The 15,309-nt window shown below is 48.2% G+C and overlaps 1 protein-coding gene across 1 annotated transcript in view; it reads right to left on the bottom strand.

Annotated features, from left to right (window-relative positions):
• BTBD11 (BTB domain containing 11) overlaps positions 1 to 15,309 on the bottom strand; it is a 163,749-nt gene that overhangs the window by 52,812 nt on the left and 95,628 nt on the right. Inside the window, exon 3 of the mRNA XM_026052270.1 lies at positions 4,364 to 4,568. Coding sequence (XP_025908055.1) covers positions 4,364 to 4,568 — 205 coding nt within the window. The remainder of the gene's footprint in view (positions 1 to 4,363; positions 4,569 to 15,309) is intronic.

Genomic DNA, 15,309 nt, shown 5'->3' with positions numbered 1-15,309 from the left:
CACAGAATCCTCTCTACCTAAGAAAGCCGACARCAATCACACGGACAGCTTAAGTCTAGCCTGATAAATTAGATTCAGCATACAGCCTGGGTCCAGCAAGGATATACTGCCTGACAGTGGAGCTACACATGCTGCCCAAACCACTTCTTGTAACGAGTGCAGTCCAGCATGCAGCAGACAGCTGCCAATACTATTTTGAAGGGCTTTTGTTTCTGTTTTTAAGTAGAAAGTTTGATAGTGAGGATGCAAATCTAGGGGATTTACCTCCGGCTAAATTTGGGATTTCTTTTCAACGGCTCTCAGAGAAATCAACCGTGATGCTAAATCTGACTTCAGCGAGGCCAGGGTTTCCTCAGCTGAGGTTTTCAATTAGCCAGTGGTTAAAACAGGCACTTTACAGTAGGGCATGCCGTGCTGGGAAACAAGCATGTGCAATGCCTTCATCAAATACACCCTGCAAGAGGAATAGRCTTCATACCAGGACTTCCACATTCCCATTTTCCCAAACGAGCTGCTGCACTACAAGCTTACCTGTTATCAGCATTCCTGGCCATTTGCTCTACTCTTTGCTGACCTCTCCTCGAGCATGGCCTACTCATGGAGTCTGGGTCGTGTTTAAAGCAGGGACATACTTCCTACATACAAAATGGTTAGATGGATTAAAAAAATAAATAAACAGAGAAGAGAAAAGGAGGCTGAAAACAGACACTTATCTATTAACTCAATTAAGACCCCAGGGGTAAACACAGAGGCTGCCACACGTGGGAGTTATCRCTCACCCAGGGAGATGCAGCAGCAGAAACCCTAGGGAAGGAACTTTGTTGCGTCCTGAACAAAATGAGAGGCAGCTTCTAAAGGGGCAGAGCTGCTGAGCTGCCGTTTCTCAATGGGCTGCTGATGGGGAGTTAGGAAGCAATGAGGACTCTGTCAATACAGCTGTGGATAAAAATGGGTAAGGAACCACTTAAGGAGAAAAAAAAACAACACACAAATCTGCAGCTACCCATTCTGCGCTTTCCGGTGCTTAAGAAATTACTTGTAATAATTTTGGAAGTGCTATAGAGATGAGAAGCAAAACACAGCCATGGGACAGATCCTTTCACTAAAGCAGAAGCAGTAAGGGAGAAAGCAAGYTCGGCAGCAGTGGTCCCATCTCCAATTCCTTTCCATTTCTTTCTTTTTTTTTTTTTAAGAAAAAAAAGTTCTAGGAAAGAACCAACAGACCTAAATAATCTGCAGCCACCACAGGAGATGGCACTGGAGGAATATACATTCATTCTTCTTTTTACTTTGTGYGCAGATAAATACTGCTATAGGACACTGCTCCAAGTCCTCTCCAGCCCTGTGCAAGGGAATCCAAGCAGTTTGGCGCCCATATCCACGTGGAGCTGAGATGAGGGGGAACTATGTTAAGTTACGGATTGGGAAGAGCTCTCAGATGGCCACTGAGCTCTGCAAGAGCCCCAGGAGCGCCCTGGAGCATCTCTGCAGCTCTCTCCAACCAAGCCATGCCCATTGGAAAAAGATGGGGCCAAAACAGTAGCCAAGTCGTGTTTAAGTGAGCCAAGGACAACCCCCTTTGCGTGCTTCTGGCTTCTCCACACTAGCAGGGACACGAAGAGGCCGGGAAGGGGAACGGAGTCTGGATCCGCTTTTTCCTTTGTGTGCTTTTCCTGACATAAAAGTAACTATAATGCCTGGGGAAGGACAGAGGGAACGTGGAACTTATCTGACACCTAAATGTTCTGAGTATAAAAATGATATGTTTAACGCGCACAATCCCTCATAAGACATTAAAAAAAATATATTGAAAACTGAAAACACCAGAAATCAGTCACGGACCATAAAGCATGACTGCCTGTAAGGAGCAGCATTGATGTTCTTTGATGGAAAATATGAAGGAAAGGTCCTCAAAGCATTAAACAGAAGTCAGTTTAACCAATCTCTCTTCCAAGGCAGCAAAGGATGGTTATATTCAGCTGGTAAAGCATGCTATAGAACGAAATGCAGTGGAAATATCTGGGCATGTGCTTAACCCTGTATCCCTTCCACTTGTGTTCTCCAGCACTAAGTACTAAAGCATGTTTGATTAGGCAATAGAAGGAATATCTGTTCCTTCCAGAACTGACCACAAGCTCTTGGCAATAACACTGAGTACTTACTTTGGCCCTAACCACGTACCACAGTTGTTAACTGGCCTTCCAAAGGAAGACGTCGTGCCAAGCAGAATACTCAAAGTAAAAGAGGAAAAGAGGCAGAAAAATTGCATCTGGCTTCATATAATCAGCATTTCAATTGCTCTCACAAAGACAATCCACATAAGATTATCTCAGAAAAAGAAAAAAAAAACAACTATTAAAGTAAACACTAGAAGCAAATTTTCTGATGTTTCTGTCCTTTCTGCAGAGTAGTCCCTGGAAATTTTAAAAAATAAAGCCTGATTCTGGCTTCTTATATTCCCTCTGGCTCCACTGATATTATTCCCACAGATGAGAACTACAGATCCAGCAAGGCTGTTTTCTAATTTCAATAAAGCTACTACTTTTTTTGGGGGTAATATCAACCATGAACACTTCTCCTCTTGGGTTAGGCCTTCTGCTTAACAAGGTCAGATGAATCATGGACCAAAAAATGGCAACAAGAAAATCAAAGAGGGTTTTAATTAATTTCCCTTCTGTGTTTTTTTCTCTTTTACTTTTTTTTTTTCGTTGTTTTTCCCCCACACTTTGGAAAGAATAGAACAAAACCTGAGGAAGACGCTCATTTGAGCGGCCCCGTCTAGAAGGACCTCTGAATGCCATCCAAAGGCAAATGGCAAAATTCCCAGAAACATCATTAATATCCAAGTTTCATCTTGTACGCTTTGCTACGAATTGATATACCAGTATTTCAATGAAGATAACAGAATCATAGAATGTTCAAGGTTGGAAGGGGCCTCTAGAGATCATTTAGTCCAACCCCCTGCTCCAGCAGGGACACCCAGAGYACGGGGCACAGGGCGGCATCCAGGCAGGTTTGGAAGATCTCCASAGAAGGAGACTCCACAGCCTCCCTGGGCAGCCTGTGCCAGGGCTCTGTCACCCTCACAGGAAAGAAGTTCCTCCTCACATTTAGATGGAACTGCCTGTGTTTCAAMTTGCTCCCAATACTCCTTSTCCTGTCACTGGCCACCAATGAGAAGAGCCTGGCCCCTTCTTCCCTACATAACGTGCTACAGGGCATTTGAAATGACAGATATGACGGGATTCTCAAGCGGGGCCTTTGCCAGGCCGAGCTTCTCCCAAAACAGTAACGCAGCCCTTTGGCTCATGTTTGCCATGTGATACATACACAGATCCATAGGGATGCAAATGCGGGGGCCAGCTTGAGAAACACGTATCTGGAAACGAATATTCAGCCCTTTCCAAGCAGCGGGGGCTCCTCTCCTCTCCCTCCTGGTTAGTCCTGTGTGTTTCAAGGCTGGGGAGAARCGCGGCAGGGAAATAGCAGGACTTGCCTCCGGCCGCAGGAAGAGGCAGAGCTGGCTCGCGTTACTGGAGAGTTTGCTGGGTTTTTGACAAGAGATGACGCAGTTTCCTTGGCCAGAAAGTAGCCCAGCTTCATTCCTGCGGTGCCTGGATATGGAGCAGCTGTTCCCTGTGCCTGGGCAGCGAGGAGGAGGCAGGCAGCCTTCAGCCCGGCCTCCACTCCGGGTGGAGAGGCCGCAGCTCCCAACYTGTGCCACACGATGCCCGCAGCAGTGCCTCCCACAGAGCATCTCTGCCCCCGAGCCGACATGGAGCCTCTCCATCTGCCTGCCCTGCTCTCCTCGAGGGAGAAGAGGGCACCTCTCCGGCCAGCAGCGGGCTCGCATCCCGCGGCTGCTCCCGGGCCCGCATCCCACCCGGCCACTCCGCACCGAGGGAGCCTGGCTTGCTTTGCAGCCTTATCTTTCCACACACACTGCGCTGTTCATTGCCCGCTTCCCAAATTACAGCTGGAGAACCCTATTAACGGGCAGGAAAAAAAAAAAAAACACCACACATTTAAACCCAAACCTGTTGGGCTAGAAATAGAACTTCTCATTTTCTTTTCCAAAACACAGAAGGGCCAAGCAACAAAGGAAGGAATGAAAGGGAAAAGGAAATCTCCACCAAGCGCACATCTGGAACCAATTTGCCGTCCGTAGCCACTGGGTGTCACTTTTGATATATACTGGGTCAGCGACAGAGCACTTCAGCAAGAGGACTGGTTTTCAAGGAGGCGATCCCAAACCCCAACCGGCTGCCCTGCACGTGCACGGGCCACAGTCCGCTCGGGCAGGCACAGATGTAGCAAGGGAACATCCCCGCGTGGGCACTGGGCGCCGTGGGGCGGCTCTTACCTCTCCGTCTGCAGCGTGACTTTGGAGGGCTCCACGTTGGGGTTCTCCCACTCCATCTGCGGGCAGTGCATGAAGTAGCAGAGCGTGTAGAGGGCCTCGGGCTCCCAGTAGAGCGAGCCCTGCCTGTGGTGCAGCGGCGTGCCGTTGCCCGGCTGCTTGGCGTTGAGCGGCTGCAGGTGGTGCATGGCGCGGGACACCAGGTCACCTGCAACGGAGAAGCCGTGTGAGCGCCGCGGGCACCAGCCTCCCCTCCCTCCCCGCGCCTGCAAAGCCAAAGACATCTCCCCCACGTTTTGTTTCGTGTCTTCTTTTTTTCCCCTYCTCGTTTAACTTAACGTGTGTAAGCAGTGAATGGTACAAGGGTATCGTGTGCATTATTCATTCCTCAGTCTGAATGCGCCTGTTGTTTGCTCGCTGCGAAGACACGCATGGGCTGTAGACATGTCCCTGAGAAGGGTTTCCATGAGTGTCCCCAGCCATCGCATGCAGCACCAGGCTGGCCCACCTCAGCGCTGTCGGGAAGCAGGGATGCTGGGACCCAGGACATTACAAGCACCTGGGAGGCTGAGGAGCCCCTCTGAGTCCCCACACTGCTGGTGGGACAAGACCGAAAGGCGCAGGGGCTCACACTGCTTCTTCTCCCTGCACWACGGCTGCATCCTCGTAGCCACACACATGAATTTCCCCCTGGGGCAGGGAAATCCAGCCTCGTTATAGCAAAAAGTGGGCCATCAACACGTACCCCACCRTGTGAATGCATGGGAAGTGAAACGTGGGGTGACAGCTGCTGTGTCCCCTTGAATCCCCCTTGGAGTCTCCATCCCTGTTCARGGAGATGTGGGCGCCTGCTCCGTGCACAGCACCGAGTCCTGTAGCTCCAAAACAATAGGGTTACACCTAGGGATCCGAAAGCAGCACTGGCCTCGGGACTCTGGAGAACAATGTGTAGAGCCCTACCATAAACACCTAACCAAAACTACTGTTCTATTAAGCCAAGGAGCTGAGGCTGGGCCTTGAAACCTGAATGTTCCCAAAAGAGGCTAATCCATGAAAGAGGCTCCCTCGAGCCGCTTGGGTGTCTAGAGGAGAGAATACGGCCCGTTAGGAAGATGTTCATCATTGCCGGCTGTGATTACACGGTGCTCCAAACTTCCTCACCCTCCAGATTTGGGAAATAAGCTGCAAAAAGCAGACCGTGCTCAGCAGTCCCAGCGAATGAGAGTAAGTTAGCAGGCAGRCAGCCGGGCAAGCGCACGTGGCTCTGTGCACACTGCTCATTGCACTAATTAACTCCAGCACCTCCCGCGGAGGCACTAAATTTTACACAGCGCACATTGAAGAGTGAGTGGCCAGTATATAAAAGGTACCAGCACAATTCGGGTTAGAAGCTGCCCACTTTCACGAGCTCACATCACTCTGAAAATTTTCCTTTGGGGGAAAATAATGATCTCGGATCAACTGAGATGGTTTGTTTTAAAGGGAAATCTGAGCAAAAAGCCTGCGGGCCATTGCCGAGCTATACAAAAGCAAGTAATGGGCAACGGAGGGTAGTTTTCCAGCATTAAGAAAAAGTCGTAGATTTTCTATTATATAGTTTTCCCAAACAACCGCTGAACACTGAGACTTGGAAGGAAAAACTGGAAATCTACATTAAGGAAGGAACATAAAATGAAWTTTGAAAATTWAAAAAAAAAAGAAAAAGAAAAAGCTGGATAATGAATTTAGTAGCAAACTTAAAAGGATCCATTTTGAATGTGCAAAAGACAGAGCTAGAGGATTTTTTTGTTTGTTTTTTGTTAAGCCAAGTCCCTCCACTGCTAATACATCCCTGCCACCACCTCTGTCCAGCCTGACTTACACAGAGCAGGCGGCTGCTGCTGCTGCTGCTGCTGCGATAATTTGCACCAAGGAGAAGAGAAACGTCTCACAGAGAAATGCTCAGCCCAAGCCTCCCAAAACACACTCTTAAAACCATGAGCAGAAGAAAAACCGCTGGCAGGAGAAAACTGCCGAGTCCATGATTTTAGGGTTTTGACACAATTTTTGCAGCACTCTGCAATATTCTCCTGATCCAAAGCTTTAATTTAAAAATAGTTTCTGTCTTTTCTTTCTGCCAGGAAATGGCCAGGATAGCACCAATCTTGCAGTGCTGCATGCTCAGAATTTCCAAGAGAAKCTGTGCATGTGGAAAGCCTGCAGGATCAGGTCCCCAGCAGAAACAGATGTGCCTTGCAGATGATTACCCAGTCCTGCATAAAATTAGCTGCAGGCAAACAAGCAACAGCAGGAAACTTTGGATCTCACTTCTCTCATCCCATTCTGTCACAGCAGATGTGCATTTCCAAGTCCAGCACGGGCCAGCTTAACTGCTAGCAATATTACTGTTAGCAAACGTAATGTTCTATGTCTCTTCCAAAAGAAAATGTGTAAAATTAGAAAGTGCAACATGCAGCTTTAACGGGAACAGTGAAAGGAGAAAAAGAGAGAGTTGTAGTAAATCCTGTCTTTTATAGACCCAAGGCACTGAGGCACGTGCAARCCTTACTTAAGCAGACTGAGACAGCGCACATGAGAGGCCTCCTCCAAGCTCTGTACTGAATGATGAATGAAAGTCAGGATCTAACGTAGCCCAAGATCCAGCCACATGACTTCATCCATATTCCATGGCGTGTGCTTGGCAGCTTAATGACGCATTCGGCAACGCTGAATAAGGAGAAGAACTAACAGGAATGAGGCAGGCAGGGCTGCCAGCTCAGCACCACTGCTGCTCTCAGTCAGGAGAAACCAAAACCAACGGCCAAACCCCCAGCAACTTCCATATGACCAGGATTCATCCCTTTTTTTCTGCTATTTCCAGTACTGCATCCTAAGCATCTCAGACCAATGAATGACATTAAGGTCAAATGAATGCTTTTTCTTTTAAGCATATGCATTATTTGGTTACATGAACACCAAGAACTGACTGGATTAGAACCTGGCTTTGCCTTTTCTGTGATTTCTACGGTTTTCTTTGAAATAATTACTATATCAAATAACATTATCTATCAGAGGCAACTCAAGGCTTGAACAATCGATACCCATGAAGCATCATAGTAAATAAGCAAAAAAAATGCTGCATTATGAACTTGTTATCCAACAGAGAACTGGAGGCAGGATGAGAAGCTCTGATTTCTATTTTATTCTGCTGCGTAACATTGAACAGTCGTTGCACCCTGCTGGTCTCCTTTTAGTCTCTGACCACATCACGTTATGKTACAAGTTTTTTGAGGGCATGGATTGTGTTTTCACTTATTTATGCAGCAAGATCAGTACAAAGAAGGGAGCTGACTGATGCACATGTCCTCTACAGCAGTACTTCCACATGCCCATAGTGCCATGCACATCCAAGTGAGATGTCAGCTTGCTGTTTCAGACTCTATTGCGTACTGTTTCCTCTGTTCTTGCTTGCTAACACAYTCTTGTTTCTCCATTTTCTTCCAACAAAGAATATGCGAAGTTTAGTAGCATCACTCTCYTACCTTGCAACCTGCTATACATGGGCTCTTAATTCTGAACAGGGCCTCAAAACCCAGGTGTTTATGAAACCAGCTCCATACAGGGCCTCGCTGGTCCAKCTTCCCATGGACCAGGGTACGTTTGGGTCCCCTCGCCTCCTCCACTTGGTTGCCAGCCAAAAGCTCATCTGGGAAAGCCAGCCTGGCCTTCACACTGATATATATACTTGTYAGTCATAAAATCACAGTATATCTGAACACCAAGGGAAATCTGGACGCAGTGTCCAAATATAGTAAAGGAAACCCCTCATTCATCTTGTGAGCTCACAGAGCTTGCAGCTTTTGGTATTTCACTTGCAGSTCCCTATCGGTCCAAAGAGGAGAACCTTGGCTTCTGGTGAGAATAACATGCACCTTTCTCTCAATTGAGACCTAGCAGCAGGTCTCAATTGARTGCATCTGAAAGGCAAATAAATTCCCCAGTGCATCATTTCCAAAATAATAATAATAAATAAAACCTCAGCAGTCAGACTTTGAGTCAGTCTTTTAATTCCCACGAGGCCGCGCATGGAGGCCGGGACATCTTGGCACAAGGGTCTCAGTGGGGATTCCTGCAGTGCTGCCCCCAGCGCTCCAGCTCGCCCTGGTACCGCAGCCTGCAGCAAATTTGGGAAACAGCTCCAGGAACAGACCCCTCAAAAAAAAATCCTCATAATTTTATTTTCGTTTTAATTTAAATCGAATAAACACTTTTCCAATTCATGCAGCCGAAGCCAAATGAGCCACCACACAAATGGCAAAACTGGGCAGAGGAAGATGTGGGGGAGTGCCCGGTGTGGGGCGGACAGAAAGCAGCAGCGAGGTGGGAGGCTATTTTAGGTTGCCTCTGTCACGGAAACGTTTGTGCTGTGGAGGCAGAACTGGAGGGATCACCTTCCAGAGCACAACGGAGAGGACGGCAGCAGCCCCCGGGCCCGGATCAGGAAGGAGAAGGGCACTTGTGCGCTGCAGCTCGCTAGCCCAGGTGAGAAATCCCGAGCCTCACCCAGGTGCCAGCACACTCGGAGCTGGCGTGGGACCTGCGAAACCRCCGCTGCGCTGCGGCACGCGGGGAGGTGCTACTGCAGCTACCGGCACTGCCTCCTCCCAGGACTGAAGCAGACGGGTCCCATCGCTGCTGCTGTCAATCAGCACGTTTATGAACTCCAGATGCACACGCGTTTGATTTAAAGGCTCAAAACATTACGTAACGCGCACACTGCGGCACAGGCCTGGTTTAAGGCAATACTGCATATTTAAGGCACAGCTTCACTGACTTCGAGGCAAAGATGTGATGTGACAGGGCAAGTTAAGCTGTTCCAGTCGGCATGGGGGTGGTGCACCCAGCACCATGGAGTACAGCTGCAGCCCTCTCAAACTGTGGCCAGCTAAGCACTTCTTTTACTAGGTTTGGCTTAAGCAAAAGGTTTTCTTATTATTTATTAAAGGTATTCTTATATTTCACCATTCTTATTACTTTAGCACTCAGTGCTTTCAAGGTAACAGACATTTCAAATTCTGCAAGTGGGAGAAAGGGTGAAACAAGAAGAAAAAACAAAGAAGAAAGAGAAAAACAAACAGTGCCCAATTATCTACTTTTAAGAAGCTTCCTGCAGGATTTACGGTGTYTGTCACAGCAGACCCGCTCCTGCCAACGCTCCTGCCTACGAGCAGGCTCGCTGCTTCCAGAGGGATTATCCTGCGGAGCACGAAGGCCCATGCGAAGCAGGCGGCGCTTGGCCGCGCGTGCGCTCGCGTGGCGGGACCGGCCTGCGGACGCTGCCGCGCTCGGCCTCACGCGCCGCCTCCCTCCAACGCCCGTCCCGGGCTTTGCTCGTTCCTCCATCCCTCCCTGCRGCTCCAGTCTCTGTACCAAAGTGAGGGGTTGCTAGAGAAGCTCACCTGGGCACATGTGTCTAAGCACACAATGCAGGTGAATTTGAGCACTTTAAAGGCCTCTCCTCTGTCCTAACAGACTGCCTCGAGTCACCCGCTCAGCCAGCCCCCCGAAGGAGCCGCACGCTGGTGACCGCAGCTGCGCTGCTCCCCTCTGCTTCCCCTGCCCCTGGCAGAGCACTAATCCCGATGCTTTGAGCCCGGGCTGAACAGAAGCTGCCTGAGCAAAGCCCTGCCTCCAACCACTGCTCAGGGACCTTTCTCCACCAGCTCAAGACACGGCTGCACCAGGAGAGCTGCTGCCTACGGCGCCTAGGCCGCCCTCTCGCACAGTTACCTGGAACATCCCACGTGCTACGGAGCCACCTCCTAGACTATCTTGCTGTAACAACCCCCATGGACAACCTCTCCAGCACACCCACCTCCCCGTGCTGCCCATGCCATGCCTTTGGTGAATTTGCTGCTTGCTATGCCAGCTCCTCTCATCTTCTCTCAATAGACATCAGTTGCTCCTACACGAGAGCAAGTGAAGAAGCTGTGGCCCATAACGCCGAAATCACCCCCAAAAGACTGAAATGGGAGCAGCTGATTTCCCCACAGCGACTCCCCCATGGCCTCAAACAGATCATTTAACCTTTTATCTCAGCTTATCCTATCATCAGAAGGATATTCTATTTATATTACTGAGTCTGTGTTTGTTTACAATTTAACATTTTTGGAGCCTTTGAAGATGGAGGCGATAAGCATTGGATATAGCCTATGAAAAAGCCACAGTGATAATTAAACCGTCTGAACTTCGCATACCTATTAAAATAACATTACTACCATCACTACCATGTTCCTGCTCGATTCCCCTAATACGCTGCCGGTTCTAAACAAAACAAACCTCAGCTCCGATGGGTTATTCTTCTGCTGACCCATGGCTGAGCTTTCATCACTGCCCTTCTGGGCCACTGGCCCTTGGGATTTTCTTTGGCCTGGTGAGGATGTATGTCCTCAAATCTGGACTAAGATATCCTGGCCCAYTGGAGCCAAGACACTGGTGCTTCGGGAAGGGAGGCAGAGGTTGGAGCTCCGACATTGCCCCATCCACCAAGGTGAAGCCTTTGGTCTCAACCCCTATGCTAGAGATGAGCATGTTTTCTTGGACAGTCTGGCTTGCCAACTGGGAAAAACTCATCGAGGAAAATACATGAGAGCACACACAGGTCCAGGAAGAAAAAAATAAATAAAAAATAAAAAAGGCATTTAAAAGGCAACAGGGGTGAGATTCATCCTGGGGGGGAAAGCAGGGAAGACCCCGGCTCTCCGAGAGCAGGCTGGGACCTGAGCTAGCACCAGCTGAGCCTGCCCATCCCCTGAAATTTAAGAACAAAATGCACCCCCGGTCAGCAGGGAAGCGAAGGCTGCTCAGCAGCACCGTGAAAGATTAGATGGGTCTTACCAGGCAGGCAGGCTGCTGCTTTCAAATCATCACCCCTACTGCTTTGTTTCGGCTGATAAGCAAATGCATTATTTTCGATCGAGGTTTGTGATACTGCCTAAGACAGGGGATGTGGGAAAAGGCAAAGGTTTAGTGGGGCCTGCTAAGTAACAGGCACAAATCCTTCTTGTGCTCAGAYCCAGCCTGAGGATGGAGACGGGTCAGGGCTCAGGGTCCATCATCAGGAAGAGGYTGCAAGGAGGAAAGAGCACCTAGGGAAACCAGTTGGAAGCAGCTCACACTTAAATCACAGCATTAACCCCCTTGGTTTTCTCCATGGGGGGATGCAGGGGCACCTCTCCGGCTTCTTTCTTTAGATTTCAGAGCAGATGAAGTGCGGACGRCAGTGAGGAGGAGCCGCAAGCAAGGAGCCCGGGAAGCAGTGGACAGAATGAGGACGTGGAGATCTGAAACAACCCAGTGGAGGCCTCACACTCRGAAAAGCATCGGCACATCCACAAAGTTCCCACTCAAGTTTTAGGGACAAACCTCAGGCCGAATGCAGCCCTGGTCCAGGATTTTGGCTCCGCTAGGATCTCTGCTCAGCTCCGCGCTGCACCGGATGGACACAACGGCCAGACAGAATAACCCTGGCATTTTTCTAGGCTGCTGCTTAGTCTGAGAAAAAATATCTACCAGTGCTTTTGTTCCTGCTGTAAATAAACACAGCCCTTTCAACAACGCTCCTGCAAATGCCACCCTGCCAGCAAACACCTTTCTCCTGGTGCTGGATTCCAAGTCTGGGTTTAACCTCTTATTCACGGGACACGAATCAATCTGCTGAGCRGGCCCCACAGTGCCCCATTCCTGCGAGGAGCTGAGGATGGACGYGAGATAAAACGGCGAGGGGGGAGATGCTGCCTTTCATCATCTGCTTGGCTAGGACTGTGAAGAGAAATGAAAAACAGCATTGGTATGTGCAATCACATTCCTGCTTGCATTCGACCAGTAACCCTTTCTTTCATCCCTAAGAGTGTGCCAAAATCCACCGGGAATCTGTTATTTTGGAAACACTTACATCCAGGACTGCAGAGGGAGGAAGGGGGAAAAAAAAAAAAAAAGGAGAGAGAAAGAGGACAACAAGGACGATGGGAAAGGAGAGCATTTCTCTAGCAGCAAAAGAAAATATTGCCCAAAACTGAGTGGTGAGTTGGCGGAAATATTAGTCTGAGCTTGTTAAATGGTGTTCAAAGGCTTAAAAGGCTCCAAGTTCAGCATCTATCAAGTCACATCTGCGTCTTCAGATTAGCCCAGATATTTCTGTTCTAAAACCCAAATGCCTACACCTTGTGCTTAGCACCAGGCACCAGTCACTGGCCAGCTTCCCACCCAAAGGGACAGTCAACTGGCTGTCAAAGCAAGCCCCAAAGCGTTTGCTGCTCTAACCTGAAGACCTGCCCACAGTTGGGCAGGTTGATGTCCCAAGCCACAGCGAATGGCAGAGCTCTGCAGCCCTTCCAGGGCCCGTTGAATTTCACCTCAGCATGGTAAGGGAAGGGTCCTCCAGCTTGGCTCTACACTGACACCTCCTTATCTTCACCAGAGAGTTCTACTTCTGCAGAGTTCACAACCAAAGCACAAACCTTCTCCTCCAGGTCTAGTTTGCAAATATCAGAAAGTTTAGGAAAAAATGGGGGGGAAAAAAAAAGTGAAATATTTTCTCTGAGAATAAACAATGAAATACTGTCAGGCTACTGTTTAAAATCTTACTATTTTCGCTGTGCTTCAGTACTTCACAATTTTCTCTATATAATAAGCATTTCAAATGAAATCACATTATTTTAAAACACACTGTAGTAGGCACTTACAATTCCTGAATGCTAAATACCAATATAACGTAGGCCAAATTTATTGTTGTTCCTTAACTTTGTGCGGTGTTCATTACATTTTAATGAATAAATAATTTTTCAAGTCTTTTCCTTGGAATCACGTATTACCTCTGTAATTGCATTACAGAATTAGGTCTCTATTTACATTCTCCTTCTGAGTCCTACAGATAAAACCTTGCTTTAATTTCCTCTAAGTCAGCAATCGTATTTCAACACCTCATTTATTAACCTAACTTAAAGATATGCCAACACACTAGCGATATGTGAAATGCTAATATCACTTAAGTTATTACCATGATACTAAATATTAATTAGGCAAAACAGATGCAAGTGCCTTATGACTCATTTCTTGACTCCAGATATATATTTGTTACTCAAAAGCAAACAATTTATCCTTATTTAGCTCATGAACACACCCGGTGCGTTTCTGCCCATCCGCATCTCTCTACTGGCTCTTCCTGCCATGTTGCATGGCATTTTTTCCCAGGGCATCGCTGGAGAGCCTGTCTGGGAATGCCAGGGAAGTGCTGGATAGCGCAGGGACATCATGGTGACAACAGCCCCCTTCCAGGGCATGGCCAGTTGTGGCCGCCCGTGCTAACGCACGCAGCAGGGCGCTTTCATTGCTGCTGCTTCGAGAGCTGTTGAAGTTTAAAACTCCCATGGCCGTGTCACCTAGCGTGCAGCGATGGCTCTGCGTGCAGCGCCTGCGCCCCAAGAGCTGCACTTTGCTCCGGTAACATCTGCTCCTGCTGTTGGCAGCGCAGACAGGCGTGAGCTCCGGCCATCGCTGCTGAGGGCCGTGACGAAGGGCATGATTCAAGATTTCGTCGGTTCRCTTGCCAACTTCATTCAACGCGTGGAGTCAGCGGAGCGATAAACGGGCAGTTTGGTTATTCCAAAGAAGTCTTCAAAAATACTTACACGGGGAGTATTCTTCTAGATAAAAGCAATTTCACATCAGCATGACAGCAGATAAGGTTTCTGTCTGTCACTATGGACATTTTTTATATTGCTTAAAATAATGACACCGCTAAACCAAGTCATGCAAGGACTTTTTCACAGTAAATCTTCAGCCCTCCCAAAAATATTCATCCAGCTGTCCCCAGCTATATCTACGGAAAAGAGTGAAACCTGTGGGGAAGCAAAAGCAAGCCTTCTAGTATACTGAAATGATGAATGTCCCCAGAACTTTTCAAATTGAGGGCAGAAGAAACAGCTCCTTCCTTGTAGCATTTGCTGGTGCCACCTCAATTAAAGGGGATCTCTGGCCTGTCTGAAGCCCCTGGTGGGCACCAGCCCCTTGGGGAGCAATGAGCAAACAGCAGCCCCATCCAACATTAAGAACCTGTTCTTGGCCACAGAGGGGGCAGGCAAAGAGAAGCCAACGACACAGCAAACAACATGCAACGCTTTGCACTTAGGATAAATTACTCTATCTTCCACCTGGGACAGACACAAAGATCCTTGAGAAACCAAGAAGATTTAAACAGAAATAAAAATGCTGGCCAGTAAACAGGCCCAGCTTGCCAGCTGTCATCTTCCAGGAGATGGATTTCATCTCTTCCTCTCAAAGCTTCTCCCAGCTTGGCAGCTGGTCACACTGCTATGTRTGAGGATCCCAGACAGAACTGAGAGCAAGGGAGGTCCTTCCTCTGCATATGTGTATTTTGTAATTCAAATTATTCTGCATACTTACAATACTTTAATTATTAATGTTGATAAACTAGAAAATCTCATTCAATTAGAATGGCCTCCTCTTTATTTTCCTTTTTTTTTTTCTCCTTCCTCCAAGATAAAACTAAATTGCTCTATTGCAAGATTGCTCTTTGCCCTTTTTTTGTGTGTGTGTGCACTTATAAAGAACATAGAAATWAAGTTGTGGCTCCTGGGATCCTGCTGGCTGGTGTGAMACTGCAGACACACAGGCACRGAGCGCCTGCTCTGCCATTCCTGCRGGCCAGCCTTTTGTCCTTGCTGCTCCCTCCTGCTGCATTCCACCTCCTCACCTTCACCTGCAATATCTTCTAATTCCCCCTTACTTCAGAGACCGCCCTCCTTCTCCTCTACTTTATTCCAGGGCTCTGAGTCCACCTTTTATTCCTTTCCCAGAAGAGCACAGGCTTTTACCTGCACTATCCTCCTTCACTAATATTCCACTTCTTTTTTTTTCCATGCTAGAGTTTGCTATATCTTCGTCTCTCT

The sequence above is a fragment of the Nothoprocta perdicaria genome, unplaced genomic scaffold (genome assembly GCF_003342845.1).
Source record: "Nothoprocta perdicaria isolate Ctin4 unplaced genomic scaffold, notPer1 scaffold_86, whole genome shotgun sequence".
NCBI lineage: Eukaryota > Metazoa > Chordata > Aves > Tinamiformes > Tinamidae > Nothoprocta > Nothoprocta perdicaria.
The sequence above is the reverse complement of the archived record's forward strand: the minus strand, read 5'-3'. Positions and strand labels throughout refer to the sequence as shown.